The 24,919-nt window shown below is 55.3% G+C and overlaps 9 protein-coding genes across 9 annotated transcripts; 7 read left to right on the plus strand and 2 right to left on the minus strand.

The window, feature by feature from the left end:
- Positions 1 to 1,697: 1,697 nt before the first annotated feature.
- On the plus strand, positions 1,698 to 2,846 carry N7474_011202 (cytochrome and DOMON domain-containing protein; the record flags this gene model as incomplete). The annotated part of the gene is made up of 1 exon (XM_057202612.1): positions 1,698 to 2,846. The coding sequence occupies one exon, from the start codon at positions 1,698 to 1,700 to the stop codon at positions 2,844 to 2,846; it is 1,149 nt and encodes a 382-aa protein (XP_057047896.1).
- A 146-nt stretch (positions 2,847 to 2,992) lies between these two features.
- On the plus strand, positions 2,993 to 5,735 carry N7474_011203 (uncharacterized protein; the record flags this gene model as incomplete). Its single annotated transcript, XM_057202613.1, has 2 exons — positions 2,993 to 3,061; positions 3,123 to 5,735. The coding sequence occupies 2 exons, from the start codon at positions 2,993 to 2,995 to the stop codon at positions 5,733 to 5,735; spliced, it is 2,682 nt and encodes an 893-aa protein (XP_057047897.1).
- A 409-nt stretch (positions 5,736 to 6,144) lies between these two features.
- N7474_011204 (Mrp/NBP35 family ATP-binding protein) lies at positions 6,145 to 7,386 on the minus strand (the record flags this gene model as incomplete). Its single annotated transcript, XM_057202614.1, has 4 exons — positions 6,145 to 6,803; positions 6,878 to 6,997; positions 7,114 to 7,249; positions 7,303 to 7,386. 4 exons carry the CDS (start codon positions 7,384 to 7,386, stop codon positions 6,145 to 6,147), a joined length of 999 nt encoding a protein of 332 aa, XP_057047898.1.
- Positions 7,387 to 7,651: 265 nt separating this feature from the next.
- N7474_011205 (AATF family protein) lies at positions 7,652 to 9,712 on the plus strand (the record flags this gene model as incomplete). The annotated part of the gene is made up of 2 exons (XM_057202615.1): positions 7,652 to 7,727; positions 7,962 to 9,712. 2 exons carry the CDS (start codon positions 7,652 to 7,654, stop codon positions 9,710 to 9,712), a joined length of 1,827 nt encoding a protein of 608 aa, XP_057047899.1.
- A 756-nt stretch (positions 9,713 to 10,468) lies between these two features.
- N7474_011206 (putative glutaminase) lies at positions 10,469 to 12,704 on the plus strand (the record flags this gene model as incomplete). Its single annotated transcript, XM_057202616.1, has 2 exons — positions 10,469 to 10,907; positions 10,966 to 12,704. 2 exons carry the CDS (start codon positions 10,469 to 10,471, stop codon positions 12,702 to 12,704), a joined length of 2,178 nt encoding a protein of 725 aa, XP_057047900.1.
- A 515-nt stretch (positions 12,705 to 13,219) lies between these two features.
- Positions 13,220 to 15,587, plus strand: N7474_011207 (uncharacterized protein; the record flags this gene model as incomplete). The annotated part of the gene is made up of 4 exons (XM_057202617.1): positions 13,220 to 13,228; positions 13,360 to 13,516; positions 13,576 to 13,687; positions 13,805 to 15,587. 4 exons carry the CDS (start codon positions 13,220 to 13,222, stop codon positions 15,585 to 15,587), a joined length of 2,061 nt encoding a protein of 686 aa, XP_057047901.1.
- A 952-nt stretch (positions 15,588 to 16,539) lies between these two features.
- On the minus strand, positions 16,540 to 18,468 carry yap1 (putative bZIP transcription factor AP-1/Yap1; the record flags this gene model as incomplete). The annotated part of the gene is made up of 3 exons (XM_057202618.1): positions 16,540 to 16,690; positions 16,753 to 17,927; positions 17,995 to 18,468. The coding sequence occupies 3 exons, from the start codon at positions 18,466 to 18,468 to the stop codon at positions 16,540 to 16,542; spliced, it is 1,800 nt and encodes a 599-aa protein (XP_057047902.1).
- Positions 18,469 to 19,442: 974 nt separating this feature from the next.
- N7474_011209 (tudor domain-containing protein) lies at positions 19,443 to 20,413 on the plus strand (the record flags this gene model as incomplete). Its single annotated transcript, XM_057202619.1, has 3 exons — positions 19,443 to 19,493; positions 19,544 to 20,261; positions 20,325 to 20,413. 3 exons carry the CDS (start codon positions 19,443 to 19,445, stop codon positions 20,411 to 20,413), a joined length of 858 nt encoding a protein of 285 aa, XP_057047903.1.
- A 758-nt stretch (positions 20,414 to 21,171) lies between these two features.
- On the plus strand, positions 21,172 to 24,770 carry N7474_011210 (putative importin beta-4 subunit; the record flags this gene model as incomplete). The annotated part of the gene is made up of 4 exons (XM_057202620.1): positions 21,172 to 21,217; positions 21,273 to 23,592; positions 23,799 to 24,535; positions 24,592 to 24,770. 4 exons carry the CDS (start codon positions 21,172 to 21,174, stop codon positions 24,768 to 24,770), a joined length of 3,282 nt encoding a protein of 1,093 aa, XP_057047904.1.
- Between the last annotated feature and the right edge of the window lie 149 nt (positions 24,771 to 24,919).

The raw sequence follows: 24,919 nt of genomic DNA on the forward strand, positions 1-24,919 counted from the left end.
GCAGAGTCTTCCTCCCCGTGTGGATAATAGCACGTGGATTTGGCGACTAATTGCCGACCCTGCCTCGGTACCGAAGACCCAGAATAATTCTTCACAAGATACCACCCGCAATGATATCGTTGATCTGCAATATGGGCCGTAAGAGCCAGGATGGTACCGTTTCTCGTTTAATTGTGTCCAGAAACTGTCCAATCACTTCCTGGGCATCGGCACTGGTGCGTTTTTTGGTTTGTGAGCGATTGCTTAGCTGGCGGAGCGGTGGAGCGGTGGGGCGGTGGAGTATTGCTTTTAGCCTGAAGACGATCTTGGAAACTTCCCGCTCTGGGACTCTCAAAAACGCCCTTCTACTATGTGGGCCATTTTGCTCATGCAAGGCGACTCTTGGCTAGCCAGTTCTGGGGCTTTCGCCGGGTGGCAGATTCGTATGTTAGCGGAGACCGTGGCCCACCTTCCCCGAGATGGTAATCGGTTGAGCCCTCGCACTTTCATTTTCAGAAAGTATGGGAAAATTGAGGAACTTCTGAAGGAGAGACAGACACCCTGGTGAGCGGGAACAGACCGAGACAGGATTGTCCATGTGTTGCATGGTTGGCTGAATACAGATTGGAACAATCCGGGGTCTTACACGTGAATTCTCGCAGATCAAGAGAAAAAACTTTCGGGATCCAAACTTACAGGAGTCAAAGTTACTCAAGCGTTACAATCTAAGCGGGGTTGGACTTATGAAGCTTGGCATGTTTATTACTATTACACGTAGAACATCGGGGTCTGTGGAATTGAGTCCGAAAATGACCGCTTTCTGAGGCCAGAAACGGCCGCCTTCCCACCCGGAACCTCGAAGGGTGAGGCGCCGCCTTGGCCGCCCAGCACCCTGTACCGCCAACTAACGTCTGTGCCCAGCACTGTTAGTGGGTCTCTCAAACGGAAGCGCGGGGTGGGTGATCACCTCATCAATGAGAAATTATCAAGTAGACACAATCAAAAATGGCCGAATCCAAGTCCATTGCCATTGTGAGAGGTGAGAAAAGCCTAGGGCATGCTAGGAATCTCAACTGATCGAGGTACAGCGGGCATATCTGGCCTGTCGTTGGCTATCGCTCTTCGGGAAAGAGATAAGCAATACTTTCCAACAGTACAAAAAGTGCAACGCACATGTTCTACAGACTACAAGGTTACTGTGTTTGAAAGGTACGACTATGTACTAGGTCAACCCACATGTTCTACAGACTACAAGATGATCAATACTGCCATAGATCCTGACCCCGGTTCTGCGGTTCGTCCGATAAGCTGCTGGTTTCACGAGGCGCAGCACACTAACCTCCAAAAATAAAAATCTCAGGGCTTCCGGCGCAACAGGAAGGTCATAATGGTTTTCGGTGATCCTGGTCTGTTAAGGGGTCCCAGAAGGAAGATATGTTCTATGGCCATGCTGGATCGAGTAGGTATCTCGTAGGCTGCCATTTCGATGCAATGCCCTTGTGCTGCGATCGAGTGTTGCACAAGTTGGCCCGTTTCGCCCGACCTCGGCCATACAAAGAGAGTCAAGATCATGTCTGCATGGCCCCGGTTTATATAAAAACAAACAGGCGGTGGTTGTGTAACTAACGCGGCCAATCTGACACACCAGCAACAGCTCTTATATTTCCAATCCCTCACCCCCCTCCGGATCGGGAAATTTACAGCCACTTCCCCAAACCATGCCCGTCATGGCCGTATATCCCTTGTTATGGCTTCTGGGGCCCCTCTCGACCCTGGCCCACGTCCAAGTCTTCACTCCTCCAGGACAGACTGAGATCACATATAGCGTCAACATCCCCGAGGACACCGCGACATCCGGTTCGGGGCCCGTTTACTTCCAACTCAAATCCACGAGTCCCGTCCAGTGGTTTGCATGGGGCCAGGGCGACCAAATGCAAGGTGCAAACATTTTCGTGGTGTATGTCTCGGGCGACAATAATAATGTGACGGTGTCTCCTCGGCTGGGTGAAGGCCACTTCGAGCCACGATACAACCGAGACGCACGGGTGTCGCTCCTCGACGGTAGCGGGGTGAGGGATGGAACCATCACGGCCAATATTCGATGCGACACCTGTATTTCCTGGTCGGATGGAAGTGAAAACGTCACTAGCACCACTAGTCCCTACATCTGGGCCGTGAAATATGGGCCGCCGCTAGACACCAGCGACGTGACGGCGACCATCACCAAACATGATGATATGGGAGGTGCTATCGTCAACATGAGAAAAGCCACCGGCGGTCACCTCACCAACCCATTTTCCGATGTGTTCGACTCGAGCGTAGCAGAGGCTGTCGGGCCACCGTTTGACATCGAGTCAATATATCGGCAACGAATCGCCCACGCTGTGCTGATGATTATAGCGTTTGTGGTCTTCTTTCCGTTCTTTGCTTTGGGGCTGCATCTTTGCCCAGCCTCGTGGACGCCGAAGATCCATGGGCTCGCGCAAAGTTTCGTGCTAATGATATCCATTGCCGGTATGGGTCTTGGGGTCTCCATGGCGCACGCGTTCGAGATGCTTCAGCACCACCACCCGATCATTGGCCTCGTGGTAGTCAGTGGACTGGTTCTGTTCCAGCCCCTGATGGGCCTTCTTCAGCACCGGCATTTCCGCAAGACAGGCGGCAAGAGCGCCTTTGCGTCTCTGCACCGGTGGTTTGGCCGTGCAATGATCGTTTTGGGGATTGTCAATGCGGGCTTGGGATTCCGCATGACTAGAGAGGCCAACCCGGGGGCAGCGCCTCGAGCAGTAATGATTGCATACAGTGTCGTGGCAGGCGTAGTGGGCGTGGGATATGTGTTGGTGGTGGGCGCGCGTACCATAGTTTAGGATCGTGAAGACTTAGGGTTAGCGGTGACATCATGATCGGCTTCACCACGGACCAATTTAGCTTATGACGTTGCGCCCCTGACCCCGGACAAACAAACATCCCCCGACTTCTCCCTCCCAATCTCTCCCTCCTAGATGGCCACACAATGCCATTGCACACGGTCGCCCTCGGCGCCGCTTTGACTCCTACCGTGCTACATACCCTCATCAATCATGTAAGTCTTGTTCTTTGCAAGGAGGCAATGTGCTGATCGCATGCCCGCTGTGACCCGCCAGTACCTGCATCGCAAGTCTCTCCGCAATCAGCCCTCCGTCCACATCACCTACGATGAAGGCATTCAGATTATCCGCAAGTTCTTGGTCTACGCTTCCAAGCACCCGATCGAGGATCTCCAATCCTTTACGTCTCAGTCGGTGCCGAGCCCCCACTGGGTGAGGACCGAGACGGTGACGATCCCAGAGGAATCCTTGTCGGCGGCTGCAGATGCCCTCTCAAAACAGCTGGGTCCCAGGGGGATTGCGCGGGTGGGTGGTGAGAAGTGGTGGCAATGGCGGGGGCCGTCCGAAGAGCTGAAGGGGGAGTGGATTGAGATGCGCAGTGACTACAACAAGACCAAGAAGTCGGGCCAGCGCAGCAACCGCGTCATGCTGTATATCCACGGTGGTGCCTACTTCTTTGGAAGCGTGGACACTCATCGGTATATGCTGCAGCGTCATGCGCGAAAGCTGAAGGGCCGCGTCTTTGCGCCGGATTATCGGTTGGCACCGCAGTTCCCTTTTCCGTGTGCGCTCCAGGACTCCCTGGCGGCGTATCTCTGGCTCCTGGAAACATACGAGCCCAAGGAAATCATCCTTACTGGGGACTCCGCGGGCGGCGGGATGGCCTTGTCGATGCTGGTCATCATGCGCGATCAGGGTATCCCTTTGCCAGCGGGGGCAATTCTGATTTCCCCCTGGGCGGATCTAACGCATTCCTTCCCGAGTATTGTCGCAGACAACCCCGGAGACTATATCCCTCCGTATGGATTCAGACACAGGCCGTCCGTTGCCTGGCCTCCACCCAACGCCGACGAAATTTTCAAGATCAAACGACTATCTCGGAAGGAGACAGTGACCGCTCAGGACGTGGAGAAGGCCGTTCCGGCTGCAAACACCGAGGCAGAGGAGACCGCAGTTCGCGGCTACACCCTCCACGAGAAAAAGCCGGTGTCCACGGAGCCTGCGTATCCTGGGCAGCAGCAGAATCCCAACCCGGCCACCTTGTACACCGAGCCAGACAATATCCACGTTGTCTTAGATGGCAAGACTGTGGAGCTGAAGGATCAGATCCAGATGTACACGACCAACCAGCTGATCTCGCATCCTCTCGTCTCGCCCGTTTTGCAACCATCGTTGGGTGGCCTTCCGCCTCTGCAAATTCTGAGCGGTGGTGGCGAGACACTCCGTGATGAGCAGTTCTACCTGGCCCACAAAGCAGCGGATCCGTCTGCGTACCCTCCAAGCGACGTCTACCTCAACGAGCACGACCCTGACCGAGAAATACTCAACCAGTATGGCCCCACCTATGTGCAACTTCAAGTGTGGGACAATTTATGCCATGTGGCTCCCACTCTCAGCTTTACAAGACCGGCCAAGTACATGTTCCGTTCGATTTCGCAGTTTGGCTCTTGGGCACTGGCGCGTGCTCAAAAATCAGAGGTTGAAATTGTGGATGAGAGCGCTCTCTCACCTATCTCGACCAGTGGCTCAGACGCCCCGGACAACCAAGGTTCTGGATCTGCCTCCGCCGACAGACCGCCGGTGGACTCTGTGGGAAAGGCTGGAGACCCCTTGCCTGCGTTCTATAAATACATGATCCGTCAGAGAGTCGACAAACGTGGGCGTATCTACCATCTGGAACCACCTTCGTCATATCCCGTACTGGACATTCCGCCTGCTCAAGTTGGAGCCATCAATCCGGTGCTCATCCGCAAATGGCTCGATGCCAAGCACGAGTGGGACGTCAAGTTTGCGAAAGAGAAGCTGCGCTTCCAGAGTCGGCGTATCAAGGAGATGGCGCATGGATTCCAGGATTTTGAAGGCGAGCATCCACCTCCGAGCTCGCTTGCTGCCCGAAGAGCTGCCCCAGGAGTGCTACCGAAACGGCAGGCCAAGAAGAACTACGGGCTGATGGTCTGGAGCGGCTGGGGAAGCAAGCATGATGAACACACGTTGGAAAGGGAGCAACAGGCCGAGAAATCTGGACAGCCCTCTACCCGCACAAGCGTGGATGCTGGGCAGGCTGGCGACTGGTCTAGTGAGCCGTCCAAGAAAAAAGAGCGAGATATCCAAGACTCTTCCGTCAACGGAAAATCGAAATCTGCTGAGCCCGGAACGATCACCTGGGATGAAAAGGCGCATCCAAGCACGGATGCCTTGTCGGGACGGTTCTCTGGTGAAGCTGGCTCAGCATATACACGTCCTGGGTCGGAGAAAAGCGCGGGACCGCTTCTCGTTTTGCCAGAGATGGACAACCAGAAGCTCCAGCACGAGAACGCTAGTACACGGGCCCTTTTCCATGCCGCCATGACCTCCGATGTCTCTTTGTCGCTCAGCAAACACCGCCCAGGGTCTGTTAATGGATCTGTGACTGGCCGCAGCGAGCTTATGTCGGACAATGCTAGTACTATCGGTGGAGACACTGACTCCATGGCCGTGACCAGTGTCGCTCCAGATGCAGCCAGCACGCGCGCTGTAGTCCACGCCAGGGGCATTATTGGCGAGGTCAAGACCAGTGATGGTGTTCGCCTGTCCACGGATACTTTGTCTGTCGCTGGTCGCGATTCGATATCGCTGCGACCCGGCATGCCGTCGAGAGACGAGTTCAAAAGCGCCGAAGAGCATCCGTAACCGCACACGATTTACAACCATCTATCACCATCTGTATACAGTCTTTTGATTCCTATCTTTGTTTTTTTCACCAGTTGCGAGAGCTTTGATCATACCCCTGAGACATTTCATCTGGTTGTCCTTCATCGCAGAACCAGCCGCTAAATTGTTGGATATACACGATTTGGGTGTTGCAGGGTTGCATTTCCCATCCTTAATTCTTCATTTGTGAATACCCCATACCTAGTTTCGCAATCAATCTTGCATCGACTGACTAACTACTTCGAATCTGATAAAACCGTCATCGTGGCCGGGGATAGACATGTGATAACACAATATCATACAAGCCAACTCCCATACTCCGGCATACACGTAGCTATACAATGTCGAGTAATGTACAGAGAAATCATAATACCCCAAGCCTAGGCTATCAGCGCCATTCTAGACCAATCTTCCGGGCCACCTGCTCCGCGACATCTACAAAAGCCTGGCGTCGTGCACTCCGCTCGGCTGTCTCCTCCGCCACAACAGTGGGCATTCCACGATCTGCATCTTCGCACACCTGTGCATCAAGCGGAATATCACCGAGAAAATCTACACCTAACCGCTTGCATTCGGCCACCACACCACGGTCCTCAGCATGCGCATGACCGCTATGCTCACCGTGCGAGAAGATTCGAGTCTGATGCCCGCACTGCGGACACGCGAAATAGGCCATATTTCGAACCATCCCGAGCACGGGTACATCCATGCGCTGGAACATGCCAAACCCACGCACGGCATCCCGCAGCGCGATGTCTTGTGGCGTCGTCACGATCACAGCCCCGTCGATGATGACTTCTTGGTTGATGGTGAGCTGGACGTCGCCTGTGCCTGGTGGAAGATCCAGAACGAGGACATCAAGCGGACCCCACGAGACGGAGTGTAGCAGCTGGTGCATCGCTTTTGTCACCATGAGCCCGCGCCAGGAGATCGGGGTTGTGTCCATGGGTGCTTCGGCGGTTGGGTTGTCGGACTGTGTTTGGGGGAGGAGGTATCCCATTGACATGGACTTGAGGCCGTAGTTTGTTAGTGGGATGAGGCAGTTATCTGGAATTTTAGAAGAAATATCAATATATTGTGATCGTTCTGGCTTATGGGCCTGTCCAGCAAGGTCGTCTCACTTTCGTCTAGGCGAGGTTCGCCTGATAGATTCAGCAGGGTTGGAATAGATGGGCCGAAGATGTCTGTATCGAGGATTCCAGTCCGGATACCGCGGCGAGCAAATGAGAGGGCGAGATTTACTAATATTAGGGGAATGTTTTAGCTCTGTTACCTCCGGACAGCTCCAAGTTTAAACAAATGGTCCTTGATCTGGGGGAAGATGAAAAGCAAATAACAATAAAAAGAATCAACCAACCCGCGACAGTCGACTTGCCCACCCCTCCCTTGGCCGAGGAAACAGCAACCACTTTCTTGACATCTCGAATCTTGCGCTTCTCAGGCAGTCCACGCCGGCGAGGAAAAGATGGTGGTGTGCCAGAGCGTGGGAGTCCCTAGCAAATGTTTTAGGGCGAGTAATATGACGGGAACAAGGGAGCACACTTACCAGGGGATTGTCATGCTGGAGGACTCGCATTGTGGAAAAGAACCTCCCACGCACTAGGGATATACCACCTGGCGATAGTATCATGTTAGCCAGGATACTAAGTCCGAGCAAACTGCGAGATAAAATGACGTGAAATTCACGACGAGGAGGAAACACAAAGGCGCGGATGAACAGGAGAAGTGACTAAACCCACGGACAGGATGAAGCAAAAGGCCCGATTCTGCCAGCCAGTAGATAGCCACCGCCCTGGAGACCGCCCGACTAGGCCTGATGAGGATAGTTTGGCCGTGATCCGCTTATCGCAAACCAAAAAAGAAAAAACCGAACTTGAGCTTTCCTTCCATCCACCATGGCGCCAGGCAAGACGCACCCAGGACGGTCGCTGGCAGACCAGCTGGCGGATCTCGAAGATCCGACTCCCAAGGGTAAGCAACAGCATGGCTTATCTTTTCCTCACTGGAGGACATCGAGAGCTGACGTGGGAACCCAGATTTCGACCCGGAAGATCTTGACCGGGGTGGTCAGTCCAGCGATGAAGAGACTTGCAACCCGTCAGATGTGAATGCTGGCCGAGAGCATTATCAAGCAGTCGGGTGAGTAGAGTGTCTTACCAAAGCAAACCAAAACGATAGGGAGCTGATGAGGGCGGAACAGAAAAGCAAAGCTGCGGAAGCAGGACCCGGCTGCACTGGGAAAACAATACGCAGGTGCACGGGTTAGTCGGGCTGCCCTTGAGGCAGACAGTGATGACGATCCATTTGCGGCACTTACCGATGAGAGTGATCAAAGCGTCAGCGATGAGATTGAGTCCTCGAGCGAGGAGTCGTCCACCGGCCCTAGTGGGCCCGGAGACGGAACAGCGGAGCACTCAGAACACAACTCAAAGACAGGCCAAATAGGCGGGAAATCCACGCTGCCGAAAAAGAAGGCCTCGAAAAACAAAGAAACAACCGTGACATCACAATCCCCGTCAAGGTACCAGATAGTATCGTCACACAACTCGTCCACGAGCCGAGGGAAAGAGGACCTCACCACCTCGGCGGATGAGTCCGACTCAGAATCGGTACTCCTCCCCTCCATATCGGATGACGAGCTCGACATTGTCGGGGATGAGGGTATCATCGGGGATCAGCTCGGTGAGGTTGTCGAGGACGTCGAAATGGAAGACTTCGACGTAGACACGGACGATGTTCTTGGAGAGGCACAGGATGATGATGTGTCGGACGAAGCGGATAATCAGCAGGGAGCACAGGCAGAGGGCCGCGATGCAGAAGGTATGGAGGATGATGAAGATGAGCGGCTCAACAAGAAAGGCAGCAAGCGGGTCCATTTCAAGAAGTCTCGGTCGAACGAAACGACGGATGATCGGGAAGAATTACGAAAGCTGATGGCCTCTGATCAGAAGACCATCGCGGCAACGATCTCACAAGCTGCCAAGGCAGATGCGGCAAAGGGGAGGGCAGTCAAGGAGCAACGTACAGTGTTTGACGCTTTGTTGAACACGAGGATCAAGCTTCAGAAAGGCTTGACGGTGATGAACGAAGCGGTCGGGGTGATTGGGGAAGAGGATGATGGGGTGGAAGGAGAAGGGGAAAAGGAAAAGGAAGGGAACGGGGAGGCAATCAAGGCCGCTGAATCGGCAGCCCTCGCCCTATGGTCTACGCTGGAGGAGCTACGTCTCGCATTAACTGTATCCCACGCCAAAGACGAGACCAAAAAACGCAAGAGACTTTCCTCCGTCTCTTCAACGACTTCCTTGCCATCCCTCTGGACACGCATGGAGGAGCTGGAGGCCGAGTCTCGCGCCCATCGTCGTGCTGTGCTCGATAAGTGGTCTGTCAAAGTGCGAGGCGGCTCCACATCTCTCCCCAATGCCCGAGGCAAGCTTCTGGGCTCTGCCTCTGGCCAGCAAACCATCACTACCGTCCTCGATGCGCACATTGCCACAGAAATCGGAGAACGCGCTCCCAAACGTTCTCGCCAGTCAGATGGTCACCATGAGCCTGTTTACGACGACACCATTTTCTACCAGTCCCTTCTTCGAGACCTCGTCGAGCAACGAATGTCCTCATCGGACGCCATGACCAACGGTCTGGACACTCTTCACCAACTGCCGTCTCGTCTGCCCATTCACCCCGTCACTGGTATGCGTAACGACAAGGTGAAGCGCGACATCGACACTCGCGCCTCCAAAGGCCGCAAGATGCGATTCAATGTTCACGAGAAGCTGCAGAACTTCATGGCCCCGGAAGATCGTGGCGCGTGGGCTACTCGGGCCCGCGACGAGTTTTTCGCCTCTCTGCTTGGCAAGACAGCCAGTGGCCTGCTGGGTGAGGGAGACGAGAGTGCCAGTGGCGAGGACAGTGATGATGACCGTGAAGAGAGCGGATTGAGACTGTTTCGCACCTAAATGAACAGTCTATAGGCCTCCATGTCCTTTCTTGTGTATAGATAGCGATGATGCATGTCCACAATATAGATCCGAGAGTTTGTACATGCTTTTAATTGTACTGCAAGCAGCATAATCAACTTTCTACCTCGACTTTGCTATGTCAGACTTCGAGGCTGTCATCTGTCCAACGCCGTTCAGGCCGTTGGAGATTGGCCCTATCTTCAAGAGGCCTTTCTGATCCAATCTCCGAGCTTGGGGGCATATCAGATCGTGTCCAGTTCCGTCTAAAAATGCGAGTAGTGAGATGCCGTCAACGCCACAATCCCCCTGGAGTTGACCATGACTATCTAAATTGGTAGATTAAGCCGATGAGGGTGACACGGCCTTAGGGCATCGCGGTCACGGGGCCTGATCGCAATCACCGCTGCCAATCCTGGCCACTCGCTGAATCTTCCATCCCAGAGATTTTCTTGCTCAGATACTATGCTTATTGTCATCATCACTTCCGTCATCCGTCGCGGTATTTCGTGCTTGAAACAATGGCGTCATGGCTTCCCCACATGCCGATCGATCCAACAAGGGGCGTTGCTTTCTCCGCGTCCGGTCAGCCGTGACCTCTCTCGACAACTGCTCATCTCGCTCGAGTCTCCAGGTCGAGATCTCTTGCCAGACTTTTCTGCTCTTTGTGTTTTATTTTTATTTTTATCTTGTTGAGTTAAGCGCCCGGTGCGCTGTGTCCGGCCCTTTGGGATCCAAGATCTAGCCGAACTCAGCATGCGTCTCGACTGGCAGGCCCCGCTGGGACTGGGATCCCTCTGTGCCTCGGTGCTCTCCTTCTTCTGTAGCGAGCAGCAGGGCGCCGTCTCACACCATCCCGCCCTGCCGCCATCCTATCCGCTGGCTGTGCGCAACCCGTACCTATCGACATGGATGCCCAGCGACCGGGTCCAGAATCTGCCGCATGCTGAGCCTCAATTCTGGGCAGGCCAGAACCTGGGATGGTCCGTGATCGTGCGGGTAGATGGTCGAGCATATAGCCTGATGGGCGTACAGAACGCCAACGCCAGCGGCATCCACCCTGCCATCGTGCACCGCGCCGAGTTCACGGCGTCGCACTCGGTTTTTGATCTCTCGGCTGGACCGGTGGCGCTGACCTTGGACTTTTTCTCGCCTGTTTCACCGTCAAATTACCTGCGACACTCTCTTCCCTTCAGTGAGTATCTCACATTCGATCCACATGGATTTCATTGGAACTAACAGGGCGGTGCCAGGCTACCTGACGGTGCATGTTACCAAGTCTCGTGGACACGAGATCCAGGTCTACTCAGACATCGACGGCAGATGGACAGGCCGACCACGGCGCTCGCAAAGTGCTTTTGAAGAGGCAGATGGGCTCGCTTATTACTCGCTTACCGTCCCAACCGCAAGAAAATATGCCGAGGCCAACGATATGGCGCTCTGGGGCCAGGCAATTCTTGCATCTCGTCCGTCAGACTCCAGCACGCTCACTGCTTCCTCAGGGAACGCTGCTGCAGTGCGTGGTTCGTTCGCCGGAGAGGGTGCCCTCGCTGGAGTGCACGGGACATGGTCTCATGAAAGTGTAGTCGCGCTGGCCCATGATCTGGGTAAAGTGGATGGTGGTGCCTCGGTGAATTTTGTTGTTGGCTACGAACGAGATCATGCCATCAATTATTTGGGAGAGCCGCAGACAGGCTACTACCGGGCAGAGTACCCAACGACGTCGAAGGCCCTTTCATTCTTTATGGACGACTATGGAGATGCATTGTTGGAGTCCTTGAAGCTGGACCAGGAGCTGGCTTCTTCGGCCACAGCTGCAGCAGGACCAAAATACGCGGATATTGTAACCTTGTCCACTCGCCAGGCCTATGGAGGAATTGACGTGACCATTCCCGCCGACTCACTTGACACCAATGAAGTATTGGCGTTTATCAAGGAGCTGTCCAGCGACGGAAATGTCAATACAATCGATGTGATCATGCCCGCGTTCCCCATCTATTATGTTATGGATCCCGATTACATTCGGCTACTGCTTGAACCCGTGATGAAGTACTTGGATGCTGGCCGTTGGCAACTCCCGTACACCATCCATGACCTTGGATCAAGCTATCCGCACGCCATTGGACATGATGACCAGCGCGCAGAGCCAATGCCCATAGAGGAATGTGGAAATCTGCTCATCCTGGCACTTGCCTACGTTCGCGCCACCGGCGATGTCAGCTGGGCTGCCCAGTATACTGAGATCTTCAAGAAGTACGCAGACTACCTCGCCCACAACAGCATTGACATCGCCAATCAGCTGTCGTCCAATGATGCTGCTGGCCCACTGCCCAACGAGACCAACTTGGCGATCAAGGCCGCTGTCGGCCTCAAGGCCTTTGGTGAAATGAGCGGCTACGAGTATTACTCGCGTGTTGGCAACGAGCATGCAAACCTCTTCTTCGAGCAGGGCCTGGGTACGGACGATGAGAAGACTCATTTTGTGCTAAGATACCCAGATCGGCCAAAGACTTGGAAGACACCGTACAACCTCTTCCCGGACGTGCTCTTCGATTTGGCTACCTTCCCGGAGGAGGCTTACAAGATGAATGATGGTTTCTTCCGATCTAAATCTGTCCGGGGGGAGTATGGTGTGCCGCTGGATAACCGGCAGGACTGGGCCAAGTCCGACTGGAACATGTGGTTGGCCGGCACCTTTGGGATGACGACCCGTGACGAGTTTGTCGATGACCTTTGGGCGTTCATGACCAGCGGCAAACATACCTGGCCGTTCTCTGATCGCTATGTTGCCACATCGAAGAAGGGAGCCGACCCTGGCACCCCCATATTGTGCCGAGCTCGCCCAACGGTCGGCGGCCACTTCGCTTTGCTTGCTTTACAAGGCCCACGGTCCATGAAATCTTTGTCTCGATATCCATCTGGACCTGGCATTTCGAATCAAGGCTATGGCAAGGCGGAGGCTCGGTTTAGGAGCCGCATCGAAGAGCTGTGATTTTTGTGGCGATATAGGCGGCTCAAAGCCAGATTCTCACATTGAGATGTCTGGGTACATAGTCCACATGTGTGAAATGCCATTAGCCTTTCGATATGCACACCTCTAACCTCCAGCTGGTGAAATCGTTCCACAGAGGGTTGACAACGTAGTCATGAACCGATTTTGCCATGCCCAAATACTGCACTCGATGCATCTCCTTTGCGTGGAATTTAACTGTACACCACTGAACGTCGATTATGGTTATAGTCTATTCTCCCTCCTAGTGTAACCAAAGGCCATCCATCCATCACGTAGGACAGTTTATGGCTGTAACCCTAACCAAGCCTCAGCGTGCTGTCCAAGGGGGCTTACCTAATCTCCCTGTCACGCCTCCCTCTCGCCTTCCTCTCGAACAAAACCAAACCAACCCAGCTCAACTTAATCTTCCTTCTCGCCCCCGTCATCTCTTCTTCCCTCCTCTTCCTTTATTCCTGTACTGTCCCCGTCCTCTGTGATCCTCCCCAGCCCTACCCATGGCTTCTGTAAGTTCTCTTTCCCTCACCTTCCCCGTCCGCTCACCGCGGCTTCGCGCCAGCCGATTAAGTCGATCGGACAAATCCCACGCGTTGGGCACCGCAACCTTCAGACTAATGTTAATACCTTCAATGTCCAGCCCCGTCCTCCTCACAACTTCGGTGCCCAAGGATATCCTCTCTCGAACGGCGCTCCGAACTCAAACCCGGTCCCCGGGGCCACGCCGCTTCTCCCCAACAATGGCCGAGTGATTCAGAACGGACCAACTCGGATTCTGTGCATTGCAGATGTTCGAGGTACGGGCTATCTGAGGAGATCCCGACTACCAGCGAAGCTAATTTGATCTTCAATGTAGGCAACCTGAAGTCTCTGAACGAGCTGGCCAGGCAGGCTCGCGCAGACCACATCATCCACACCGGTGATTTTGGTTTCTACGATGATACCTCGCTGGAGCGCATTGCAGACAAGTGAGTGGTCTCGATAGTTCTTTTTCTCCCACGCGCCCTTGCGGCCCAACGCGAGGCGCCACCTTGGCATGACCAAAAAAGTGGGCGGGATCAGCTAACATCGCATCTGCTTCGCAGGACCCTCAAGCATGTGGCACAGTACTCCCCCCTGTTGCCCGAGAACGTGAAGCGGACGATCGCACAGGTTCCTCCTCAACAATCGATCAAGCAGCGTTTTACCCCGGACCAGCTGCCCCTCTCTGAACTCTCTATGCTGCTCGACAAGCGGATTACTCTTGACGTTCCGGTCTATACAGTTTGGGGTGCATGCGAAGACGTGCGTGTGCTGGAGAAGTTCCGCTCCGGCGAGTACAAGGTTGACAAGCTGCACATCATCGACGAGGCCAACTCGCGGTTGCTGGATATTGGCGGTGTGAAGCTGCGTCTTCTGGGCCTGGGTGGTGCGGTGGTGATGCACAAGCTTTTCGATAATGGCGAAGGAAAGACGACGATTGCTGGTGGCCAGGGCACGATGTGGACAACGCTTCTGCAGATGGGAGAGCTGATTGACACCGCCAATCGCGTCTATGATCCGTCCGAGACCCGTGTGTTTGTGACCCACGCATCGCCCGCTCGCGAGGGCATGCTGAACCAGCTCTCTGTCACCCTCAAGGCGGACTTTTCCATCTCTGCTGGTCTCCACTTCCGTTACGGCTCTTCTTACAACGAGTTTTCCGTCAACCCGTCCTTGGATCACTACCGCGGCAAGCTGGCTGCCTCCAAGGCCTCGTTCAACGATGTTTGGGAGACTGTTCGCGGCGAGGTTGAGTCGGCAATCTCATCCAACGAGGCGCAGAAGACGCTGCTAGACAATGCGCTTGACGTGGTGCAGAAGATGCCCTCGATTGCCAACGGTGGGAACCCCTTCGGCGGCCCTGTGGCTGCTGGAAATGCAGCTGGCCAGGTTGATGAGAGTGCGTTCAAGAACATGTGGAACTTCAACCTTGCGGATGCTGCCTTTGGATACCTGGTCCTGGAGGTTGAGGGTGGCCGCATTGCGACGGAGATGCGTGCCCAAGGCTTCAACTTTGCTCACCGCAGCAGCAAGCCTCAGGCGGGCGGAGCTGCCCCAATTGCTACCGGCCCTCCAGCTACCACTGCGTCTCCCGCCCCTACCAGCGCCGCTCGCCCACCTGCGGTGAGCCAGTTCGGTCAGCCTGCGCGCGGTGGCGCCCCTGCCAACGCCCAGGCCAAGGGCTCTCCGGCGCCGGTCATTCCCAAGGTCGCTACCCCCCAACCTCCTGTCACCTCTTCTGCCCAGCCCGGCGGCGAAGAAAAGGCTGCCGCCGACACGAATGGCGCCGCTCAGCCCGAGAAAGCTGGTGAGTCTCCCGCCCCTCGGGGTGAGAAGAAGCCCAGCAACGGACTCTTTGTGTCCAACGTCGAGGGCGAGCAGGCCGTCCGGGATCTGCTTCCTGAGGAGGACAAGGCCAAGGTTGTGAAGGTCGAGAAGTGGGGCAAGTTTAACAACTATGTCGTTACGTTTTCGACTGTTGAAGAGGCCAAGGCTGCTCTGGATCGCCAGCCCGCCGAATACAAGAAGCCTTCTCCCGCCGGTCAGCCTCGCAAGCCCAACTTCAAGTTCTTCGAGGAGCGAGGCCGTGGCCAAGGTAACGCCGGCACATGGGGGTCAAGCACTCGCGGTGGAGCTACCGGTGGCCAGCGCGGCTACCAGAGCGCCAGTGACAGCGAAGGCGCTCGCCGTGGCGGATTCGGCGGTCGGGGTCGCGGCCGGGGTGACCGTGGTCGTGGCGGCCGGGGCCGTGGTGGCCTCAACAAGGGAGGTTCCGGATCGGCTGATTCGCCTGCTCCATCGACTCCTTCCGGTGACAAGCCTGCTCCCTCCGGTGGTGAAGCGTAGAGCATGGGACCCGCCCTACTTGATTTTACTTCTGCGTCTTTCGGGCTGTTGGCGAGCATTGCGAGCTCGTCTTTCATACGCCTCCCTTCATGTTGTCCCCATGCTCCCTTCCCCCTTTACCCTATCTTTGAATTCTTTTGTGTCTTCTTCCCTCCCCCTTTTTTTGTGATATGCAAATTCCTCCATTCCATTTACCACTTTTTCGAGCGTGGACTTGCTGCTGGCCACGGAGAGGGAAAGAGAGTGTGTCTGATGAACGATGCCAGAAAAATGAATGAAAGGTCCCCCCCACAAAAACACCCAAAAAAAAAGCCCAAAAAAATCACCACATTTTTCTGTACTTTACTTCTTTTTTTCATTTGCAAGAGACCAATATCGATACCCTTACACCGCTTCACGCTGTGCTAGACATCCTCGTAGATTGTAAGAGGTGAGATGGATTGCAGAAACGCAATTGCTTTGTTTACACGGAGTAGATGCATTTCGGAGACATTGCAAAAAGACCTCGAGCCGTCCCAACCAGACCTAGAAATTCATGTTCGCCGGTCCACCGAGTTTCAGCTCCAATACAACCCGCCGGCCAGATTCAACGAGATACTGAAAGCAGATGGCCATTCGCCGCGCGAGATGGAAAAAATCAATCAAAGGACAAACTACTGAAGAAAGGGCACGAAGGGAGGCAGATAAAATCAGAAAATCCCAGAACGGGGCAGCGAGCGACACGCCGTGTGAACGCGCGAATTCAATCAATTCCAAAAACCAGACACGTATTTGGGGGTGCTTATTTCCTAACCGTTTCCTCTTATTTGCTCCTGTTGTTTTTAATTTCATGACGCCGTGTGAGGTTCAAATCCAAATGAAAGATAGGGTATGAGTGCAAGAATAGATGATGCATGAGTGGGCGTTATCGTTCCGCTGATCGTGAAGTGAGATTGTATGCTGAGTACAAGCGCTACTTGGCGCGGCCCATGATAGCATCGACATCGCTCTGGTTCACGACCACTCCGCCCTCGGAACACCGCGCCTTGGTACGGAGTTCGGAGCAGAGATTGTCAACGTCGATCTCGCCGTTGCGGAACTTCTCCATGGATTGCAAACGATCCCTGCAGGGGATGATGTCAGTAATCACAATGACAGCAAGGCAGTCCACGAGTAGAGAGCATACCAGATCTTGTTACATGAGAGCATCTTTGACCTATCCTCGCCCGGCACGACTTCATCCTCATTCAGCTTGTCGTCAATCAGGGAGATCAGATCTTTCTTGTGGCCTGGCTCATTCGTGGCCTCGGTGATGTTATGCGACGGGCTACCCAAGTCCGGAAGAGGGAACGCATCATTGAAGAAAGTGCCAAAGTCCTGGGAGAGAATGGCATCTTGGGGCTCGCGCCAGTCACCAAACAGGACCGGGTCAAACTGGCCACCATTCTGCTGTGTAAGCCAATCAATCCCCAAGGATTCATCCGTTGATCCGTCCATGGACCCCGCGGCGTTCCCGGAGTCATTCGGGTTTTGCACCTTGTGCTCCCGAGCAGCTGGAATGGGGTTACTGATGTTGCCGCAGGCGAGGCCGAGCTGGGCGCAGAAGGATTTCTCACCATCACTGGGGGTCGTCTTTCCGCATCCACAATCGTCCTTATGAGTCGCATACTGCGGCTTGGATTCCCGAGGGGAATTGAGGCTTGGTTCGGGCGAAGTCCCGTTCGATGAAAGAAACTGGCTCTGGTGAGAATCGGACGAGGAGGATGGAGAGTCCGAAGTCGAGGTATCCTGGGCAAAAGGCTTGATGGTGGAGCGAGCCATTTGGGCCATGCTGCTCGGGGCGCCGTTGGACCCCACGGTGCTCGATCGACCATGATCAGCTCCAGCCGGGCTGCCACTGGGTCCCTGTGTGCTAGGAGAGACATTAGACTTGGGGGGGGAGACGTTGGTCGGACTGCTGAAAGAACCGCGGCTCAGCACACCCGGGGCTGGTGGAAGACCGTTCGAGACGTTGGACTGTTCGTTTTTGTTGAAGATGCGGCTGCCCGGCAAGTCGCCAAACTTGGGGAAATCAAAGAGGAACTCGGAGTTTTGGAGACCAGGGCCTCCCTTGGATTGAGCACTGGGAATGGCACTCATTGCTGAAATACCAGAGCTGGTCGTCGCCCACGAGAGCCGTTTACGATACTCGCGCAGTTCCACCTGCAACCGCTCAATCTGAGCACGCAGCACGCTGTTCTCCTGGTTTGCCGAATCCGACGACTTCTGCAGGTCTTCCACTTTTGTTTCCAAATCCTTTAGGTGCTTCTCCTTGCGCTCCCGGAAAGCCCGCTGCGCCGCACGATTTTGAGCTTTGCGCTTCTAATCTATCCATTAGCATCAAGACCCCCACCAGGAACCGCTACACCATCACACTGAGGCAGCATACCGTAGTCGGCTCCGAGGTCAACGGCTTCCTTCCGGGCTTCTTTGCCTCGCTCTCTCTCCGTTTGTTTCCGGAGTCCTCCCCGTTCGTCTCCGACTGGCTATCGATCGACTTGCGTTTTTCGCCCAGTTCGTAGTCGCCCAGGCCGGGGGTGGTTTCCGGAAGATCGCCAATGAGACTGGCGGAGCCGGGGAATTCAAAGTCCACCTCAGGGTTGAAGTCGAGGTACGGGCTTTCGTCATCCGCCATTCCGAAGGTGTTGGGATGTGGGAAGGCGTCGTCGAAACCACCCGACGGCGGACCACTCATGCTGTGGGAGGAGCGATGATCCGGGGAGGTGTCGTGTTCGGATTTCACGTGGGCTGTACCACCCGACGGGTCGTGCGCGGGGTTGTTGGAGGAGAGAGCAGCGAGAAGGAGATCCTGTTCGTTCGGGGAGAGGTACAGACCCTGGTTGTACTGGTTGTAGTCACCCATTGTGTTGTGTAGGGTTCGAGGTGAATCGGTTCCACGCAAAAGGCCGGGCTTCCCGCCCGAAGTAGTCGATGCGCTACGGGCCAGCGTTCCTTCGGCCGTCAAGCTTGTCGATTATTAGCCCGTTCGAGTTGGATCGGAGGCCAACGATTCCACGGGATTGCGTGGATTGTAATATTTGATCGGGCAACCCGAGGCAGCAGGTGTGAGATCAGAGGAGGTGGGAGGGGGGATGGTAAAGGGATAGAGGAGAGGAAGGGAAGGAGTGAGGGAGGGATGGATGGATGGAGGAATAGTGGGTGAGTCGAGTGAGACGACGAGGCTGGTGCCTGGGGCAGGTGGCCAGCAAGTGTGGCTACTACTAGGCCCGAAGAGAACAAGGCTGGGGGGTGCAGTGAGCAGCAGCGAGGTTGAGGAAGAAAAAAGTCGGACTCGATCGATGATGATGGAAGAGGGGAGAGGGAGGCGGATCGGCAGCGTCGGGGGACCAATGACCAGGCCTGCCCCACGGGCCTGCTTAGAAATCGCTTTCCACCCTTTTCTGCGGACTAACCTATTGCGGGCCTACGACGAGGTATCAGGATTCCCCGTGACCGGTTCCAGAAGCACATTTGGCTTCCCTCCCTGACTCACCGTCTCCGGGTCTGGGCCCCCTCGTATCCATCGGCGGTGGCGACCTCGAGTGGCGGCTTCCCGCGGGAGGGATCAGTGATGCTGATAAGATGCCTGATCGACCCTCCGGATTTGTAGAGACTCGATTGGAGATACTACGAGGTGGATCGGGATGTCATCGTTAGTTGGTGCCATCACTCCGACGTCCATCACTGTTACGACGTCCAACAGGCGGTCGGACGACACGTGATCGGAGACTCCCAATCAGGCAAGGATGATTTCTCTCTCGGCGGGATCCAACTCCGACCTGTGAACTCTCCACCCGTGTTCGACCACCGTGATTGATTGACCCTCTCGCCCGCACAATGTCCGATGTGGCCGCCCTCGAGGCGGAGGTCAAAGAATTCAAGCTTCAGGTAGGCAATGCCATCGTCGGGGGAGACCGTGCCACTGACACTCCCCACAGCTTGAAACGGTGCAGTCAAGCTTGCAGGTAGACCCCGACAACACAGAGCTTGAAAGCCTCAAGACTGAACTCGAAGAACTTATATCCCTTACCGAAACTTCCATCGCGGAACTGAAACCCGCCGCGCCAGCCAAATCCACCCCAGCGCCCCCCCAAGAGAGATGGTCCAAGGACACGGGAAAGCCAACAGCCGACCGGACGGAGGAAGCCCTCGCGGCCCCAGCCACCTTCACCGTCAATGAGAATATCCTGGCGCGCTGGGTCTCTGGGGACGGCGCCTTCTACCCAGCCCGCATCACCTCGATCACCGGCTCCTCCACCAATCCGGTGTACATTGTGTCGTTCAAGTCGTACGCGACGGTTGAGACCCTGCACGCCAAGGACATCCGACCCATCTCGGGCCCAGATTCACGGAAGCGCAAGGCTGATGGAACCCCAGGCAGTTCGGCGTCCCCGTCCCCGGCGCCCCCTCACCCGAGTGTGATCTCGGCGGCTGCAGACATCAACCCCGCGCTGGCCACCCAGGCCCGAACGGAGCCCGGCAAGGCCACCGACGGACCAGCTCGTCCCGCCAAGGCGCCACGCAAAGTCAAGGCAAATAAGGAACTCGAGGAGGGGAAGATGAAGTGGAAGGACTTTGCCAATAAGAGCAAGGGCAAGGGCAAGTTTGGCAAGAAGGATAGCATGTTCCGCACGGGCGAGGGCGTGAATGCTCGAGGTACGTTGGATGTACTCTATGGGCCCTCTACATTGCGTCCGGTGCTGACTCGATGCTTTCTAGTGGGATTTACCGGCTCTGGCCAACAGATGCGCAAGGACCCGACCCGGACACGGCATACATACCAGCAGGCGGACGATGAGGGCTACTAGGAGGCCGATACCCGGTTCTGATGTGTTTTCAGGCGGGCCTCTGGTGGTTGGCTATTTTTTTTTCTTTTTGTTTCCATCTCTTCACGATCATCATCTTGATTTTACATTGTCCTCGTCGCTAACGGAATATCTGGCGATGTAGATGCAGTTCACGCCCCTCGAACCTCGGAGTTTCCTGTCCATAGAGTGCGGTTCAGTCAGGCGTCGGTTCTTTTGAAGTTTACAAAATCATTTAGGAACATGTTTGGCCTTAAGTAGTTTAGTCTTCGCATCTTGTAGCATCACCATTTGGGTAGGGTTAGCGAACAAGACCACGACACTCGAATTCTGTCCGGTATGGTATTCTGCGCAATTCCTCTTGTACTGCTGCCCGAGTTACGTGAACTAACTAACTAACTAGCTAATGTAGTTTGTTATACTGTAGCTCCTAACTAATCAGGACCTAGAGACCTCGAGGCCCATCCCACGCTAAACCCGATCAGGCCCAGCCCACCCCTGACAACTTTTTTCCGTCCCGCTTTATTTTTTTTCTCTTCCTCCCCACTACACAACTACCCTCCTTTCCTCTCTCCTTTTTTTCCTTGTTCTTCCTGTCTATATTGCTTTTTTGTGATACCCCCCTGAGCGGTTTGCATCGGTACAAGCTGCTCATTCGTGTCATTGCTGCCCTATCGGCCTGACGAAGGGGCCTCGGACGACCCCACGACGGCGATCTGTTCATCCCAAAACAATCCCCTTTTTCTTAATATCATCCGACCATGGACCAGCAACGGTTCCTGCAGCAATTGCAGGTCGTCCTGAACCGTAAGCCCTGGAATTTATGCATTTAACACCCACGCCGCTAATCCTTCGTTTGCAGCTTCCCAGGGCAACGTCAAGGAGGCCACCGGCATCCTACAGCGGGAGTTCTACAACCAGGCTCAGTCCCTTGTCTTCCTCATTCAGATTGCCACGGGCCATGAGGATCCTGCTCTACGTCAGCTCGCTGCCGTCGAGTGCCGCGGGCTGATCTCCAAGCTCTGGCTGAAGGTTGCTGCCGACCAGAAGCCCCAGATCCGCGAGCAGCTGCTCCGGTCGACTATGGGCGAGAGCGAGGCCCTGGTACGGCACTCGGTGGCACAGATCATCTCGACCATCGCCAAGATCGATCTGGACGACGGCGAGTGGGTGGACCTGCCCAACATTCTGCTGCAGGCTGGCAACAGCGGCAACCAGGACGAGCGCGCCGTCGCCATCTACATCCTTTTCACTATTCTGGAGACTCTGGGAGAGGGCTTTGAAGAGAAGTTCCAGGATCTGTTCAACCTGTTTGCCAAGACCATCCAGGACCCGGAAAGCGCGGAAGTTCGGATCAACACCCTCCTCGCTTTGAGCAAGCTTGCCATGCACCTTGACTCGGAGGAGAACATGGCTCCCGTCAAGGCTTTCCAGGACATGCTACCGTCAATGGTTGCTGTCCTCAAGGACGCCATTGACCAGAATGATGATGACCGAATCATGCAGGCCTTCGAGGTCTTCCAGACCCTGCTCGGCTGTGACCCCCAGCTGATGACCGTCTATCTGAAGGACCTGGTCATCTTCATGAACGAGATTGCTGCCAACACCGAGGCCGATGAGGACACTCGTACTCAGGCGATCAGCTTCCTCATGCAGTGTGTGCAGTACCGCAAGCTCAAGATCCAAGGCATGCGGATTGGCGAGCAGCTCACCCGCACCGCCCTGCACATTGTCACGGAGCTGGAGGAGTCCCCGTCTACCGATGACGAGATCAGTCCCGCGAGCTCGGCCCTGGGCATGCTCGACATCCTTGCCCAAAGCCTTCCTCCCAGCCAGGTGGTCGTTCCCCTCCTCCAGGCTCTCGGTCAGTACTTCAACAGCAACGACCCCAACTACCGTCGGGCCGGCATCATGGCCCTGGGCATGTGTGTTGAGGGTGCTCCCGACTTCATCAGCACTCAGATGAAAGAGATCTTCCCCATGGTTCTTCAGCTGCTCGCCGACTCGGAGCCCAAGGTCCGCCAGGCTTCGCTTCATGCTGTCGCTCGTCTGGCTGATGATCTGGCCGAGGACCTCAGCGCCGAGCACGAACGTCTCATGCCCCTGCTCTTCAAGAACTTGGCCAGTGCCATGCAGGAGTACAAGGGTGAGGAGGACGGCCCCACCATGAACATTATGAAGGCTGGAATCAGCGCCATCGACGCTGTCGTGGACGGTCTGGACGAGAAGGACGTTGCGCCCTACCAGGCCGAGCTTGTTCCCATCCTGCACAAGCTGTTCCAGCACCCCGATTTCAAGATCAAGGGTCTCGCTGCCGGTGCCCTCGGCTCGCTTGCCTCTTCTGCTGGCGAGTCCTTCCTGTCGTTCTTTGACGAGTCCATGCACCTGCTGCAGGAGTTCGCTACCGTCAAGGACAGTGAGGAGGAGCTCGACCTCCGTGCCTGCGTCACCGACGCCATGGGTGAGATGGCCGCTGCTGCTGGTCCCGAGCGGTACCAGCCGTACGTGGAGCCCCTTATGCGTGCCACCGAGGAGGCTCTTCACCTCGATCACTCCCGTCTCAAGGAAAGCACCTACATCTTCTGGGGTTCCATGGCCAAGGTCTATGCTGAGCACTTCTCGCCTTTCCTTGATGGTGTTGTGAAGGGTCTGTTCGCTTGTATCGAGCAGGACGAGGACGATCTCGAGGTTTCTCTCGGCGAAGCTGCCAAGGATCTTGTTGGCCAGGAGGTGACCGTTGCCGGCCGCAAGGTCAAGGTTGCCAGTGCCGATGACGATGACGAGGTTGAAGGCGAGATCGAGGATGTTGATTTCGATGATGATGAGGACAACTGGGACGACATCACTGCCACCACTCCTATGTCGCTGGAGAAGGAGATCGCCGTCGAGGTTATCGGTGACCTTGTCACTCACACCCGCAGCTCTTACCTGCCCTACTTCGAGAAGACGATTGAAACGGTGATGCCTCTGGCTGATCACCCTTACGAGGGTGTCCGCAAGAGCACCATTAGCACCATGCACCGCTCTTACGCTATGCTGTTTGCCATTGCTGAGGAGAGTGGCCAGATGCCCAAGTGGCAGGCCGGTCTGCCTCTGCAGGTTCAGCCGGCTAAGGAAGTGAAGAATTTCGGTGAGATCCTGATGACCGCTACCCTCAAGATGTGGACCGAGGAAGATGATCGGTATGTTTCATGATTTTCTTGTTATTTTTGTCCGACTATTTTCTTTGCATGATGAGACTTCTCGTTTAACCCAGCTCACTTTGACGCGCCAAAAGAGCGTGATTGATGCGAAACACGTTTATCACGTCTGATTGCCATTGCTATTATTGTCATGTTGTTCAAGCAGATTTTTCTCGAGAATATATCGCTGACTCGAAGAATCCTAGGGCTACCGTCGCCGACATCAACCGCAACATGGCCGAGAACCTGCGCTACTGCGGTCCTGCGCTGATTGCTGATGAGACTGTGCTCCACAATGTGATCCAAATGGTCACCGACATCATCACCAAGAAGCACCCTTGCCAGATGGAGTTCGCTCCCGAGGAGGAGACCCTTGAAGCTGGTGACGAGTCCTCTGAGTTTGACTGGGTCGTAGTGGACACCGCCCTGGACGTCGTGTCGGGCATGGCTGCCGCTCTCGGCCAGAGCTTCGCCGAGCTCTGGAAGGTATTTGAGAAGACCATCCTCCGTTACGCTGGCAGCACCGAGTCCCTTGAGCGGGCTACTGCCGTGGGTGTGATCGCAGAGTGCATCAACGGCATGGGCGCCGCGGTGACTCCTTTCACCTCCACGTTCCTCAAGCTGCTGCTTCACCGCCTCGGCGATGAAGACCCCCAGACCAAGTCGAACGCCGCGTACGCCGTCGGTCGACTGATCCAACACTCCAACGCGGATGCCGACATTGTCAAGGAGTTCCCCACCATCCTTGGCCGTCTGGAGTCCTGCCTGCAAATGAATGTCTCCCGTCTGCAGGATAATGCCACGGGCTGTGTCAGCCGCATGATTCTACGCCACCGTGACAACGTCCCGATCAAGGACGTGCTGCCCGTTCTTGTGGACATTCTGCCCTTGAAGAACGACTACGAGGAGAACGACCCTCTGTATCGCATGATCTGCCAGATGTGTATGTATTTATTTGCTTTTCAATTCTTCGAGCACCTATGCTGACTATGTTTCCAGACAAATGGGAGGATGCCACCATCCGCGAACTCACCCCTCGCCTGCTGCCCGTCTTCCAGGCCGTCCTCACCGGCGACGAGGACCAGCTCGAGGACGAGCGCCGCGCGGAGCTCATCGAGCTGGTCAAGTGGCTGAACCAGGTGCAGGCCGGTGCCGCCCCCTGGGTGGAGCAGCTGTGAATGGGACGATGACCTCGTAATGGATTTGGATAGACGGATGACTATGACTAGACGATACCCTGTGGTATCTGCGGTGATATCCACGATTTGATGAAACAAAAAGTGCTGTTGTACATACTTTGCCAATTGACCCGAATTTGCTTAACCTT

Source organism: Penicillium riverlandense, assembly GCF_028828495.1.
Source record: "Penicillium riverlandense strain IBT 135883 chromosome Unknown utg000011l_segment0_segment0, whole genome shotgun sequence".
In the NCBI taxonomy this organism is placed as follows: domain Eukaryota; kingdom Fungi; phylum Ascomycota; class Eurotiomycetes; order Eurotiales; family Aspergillaceae; genus Penicillium; species Penicillium riverlandense.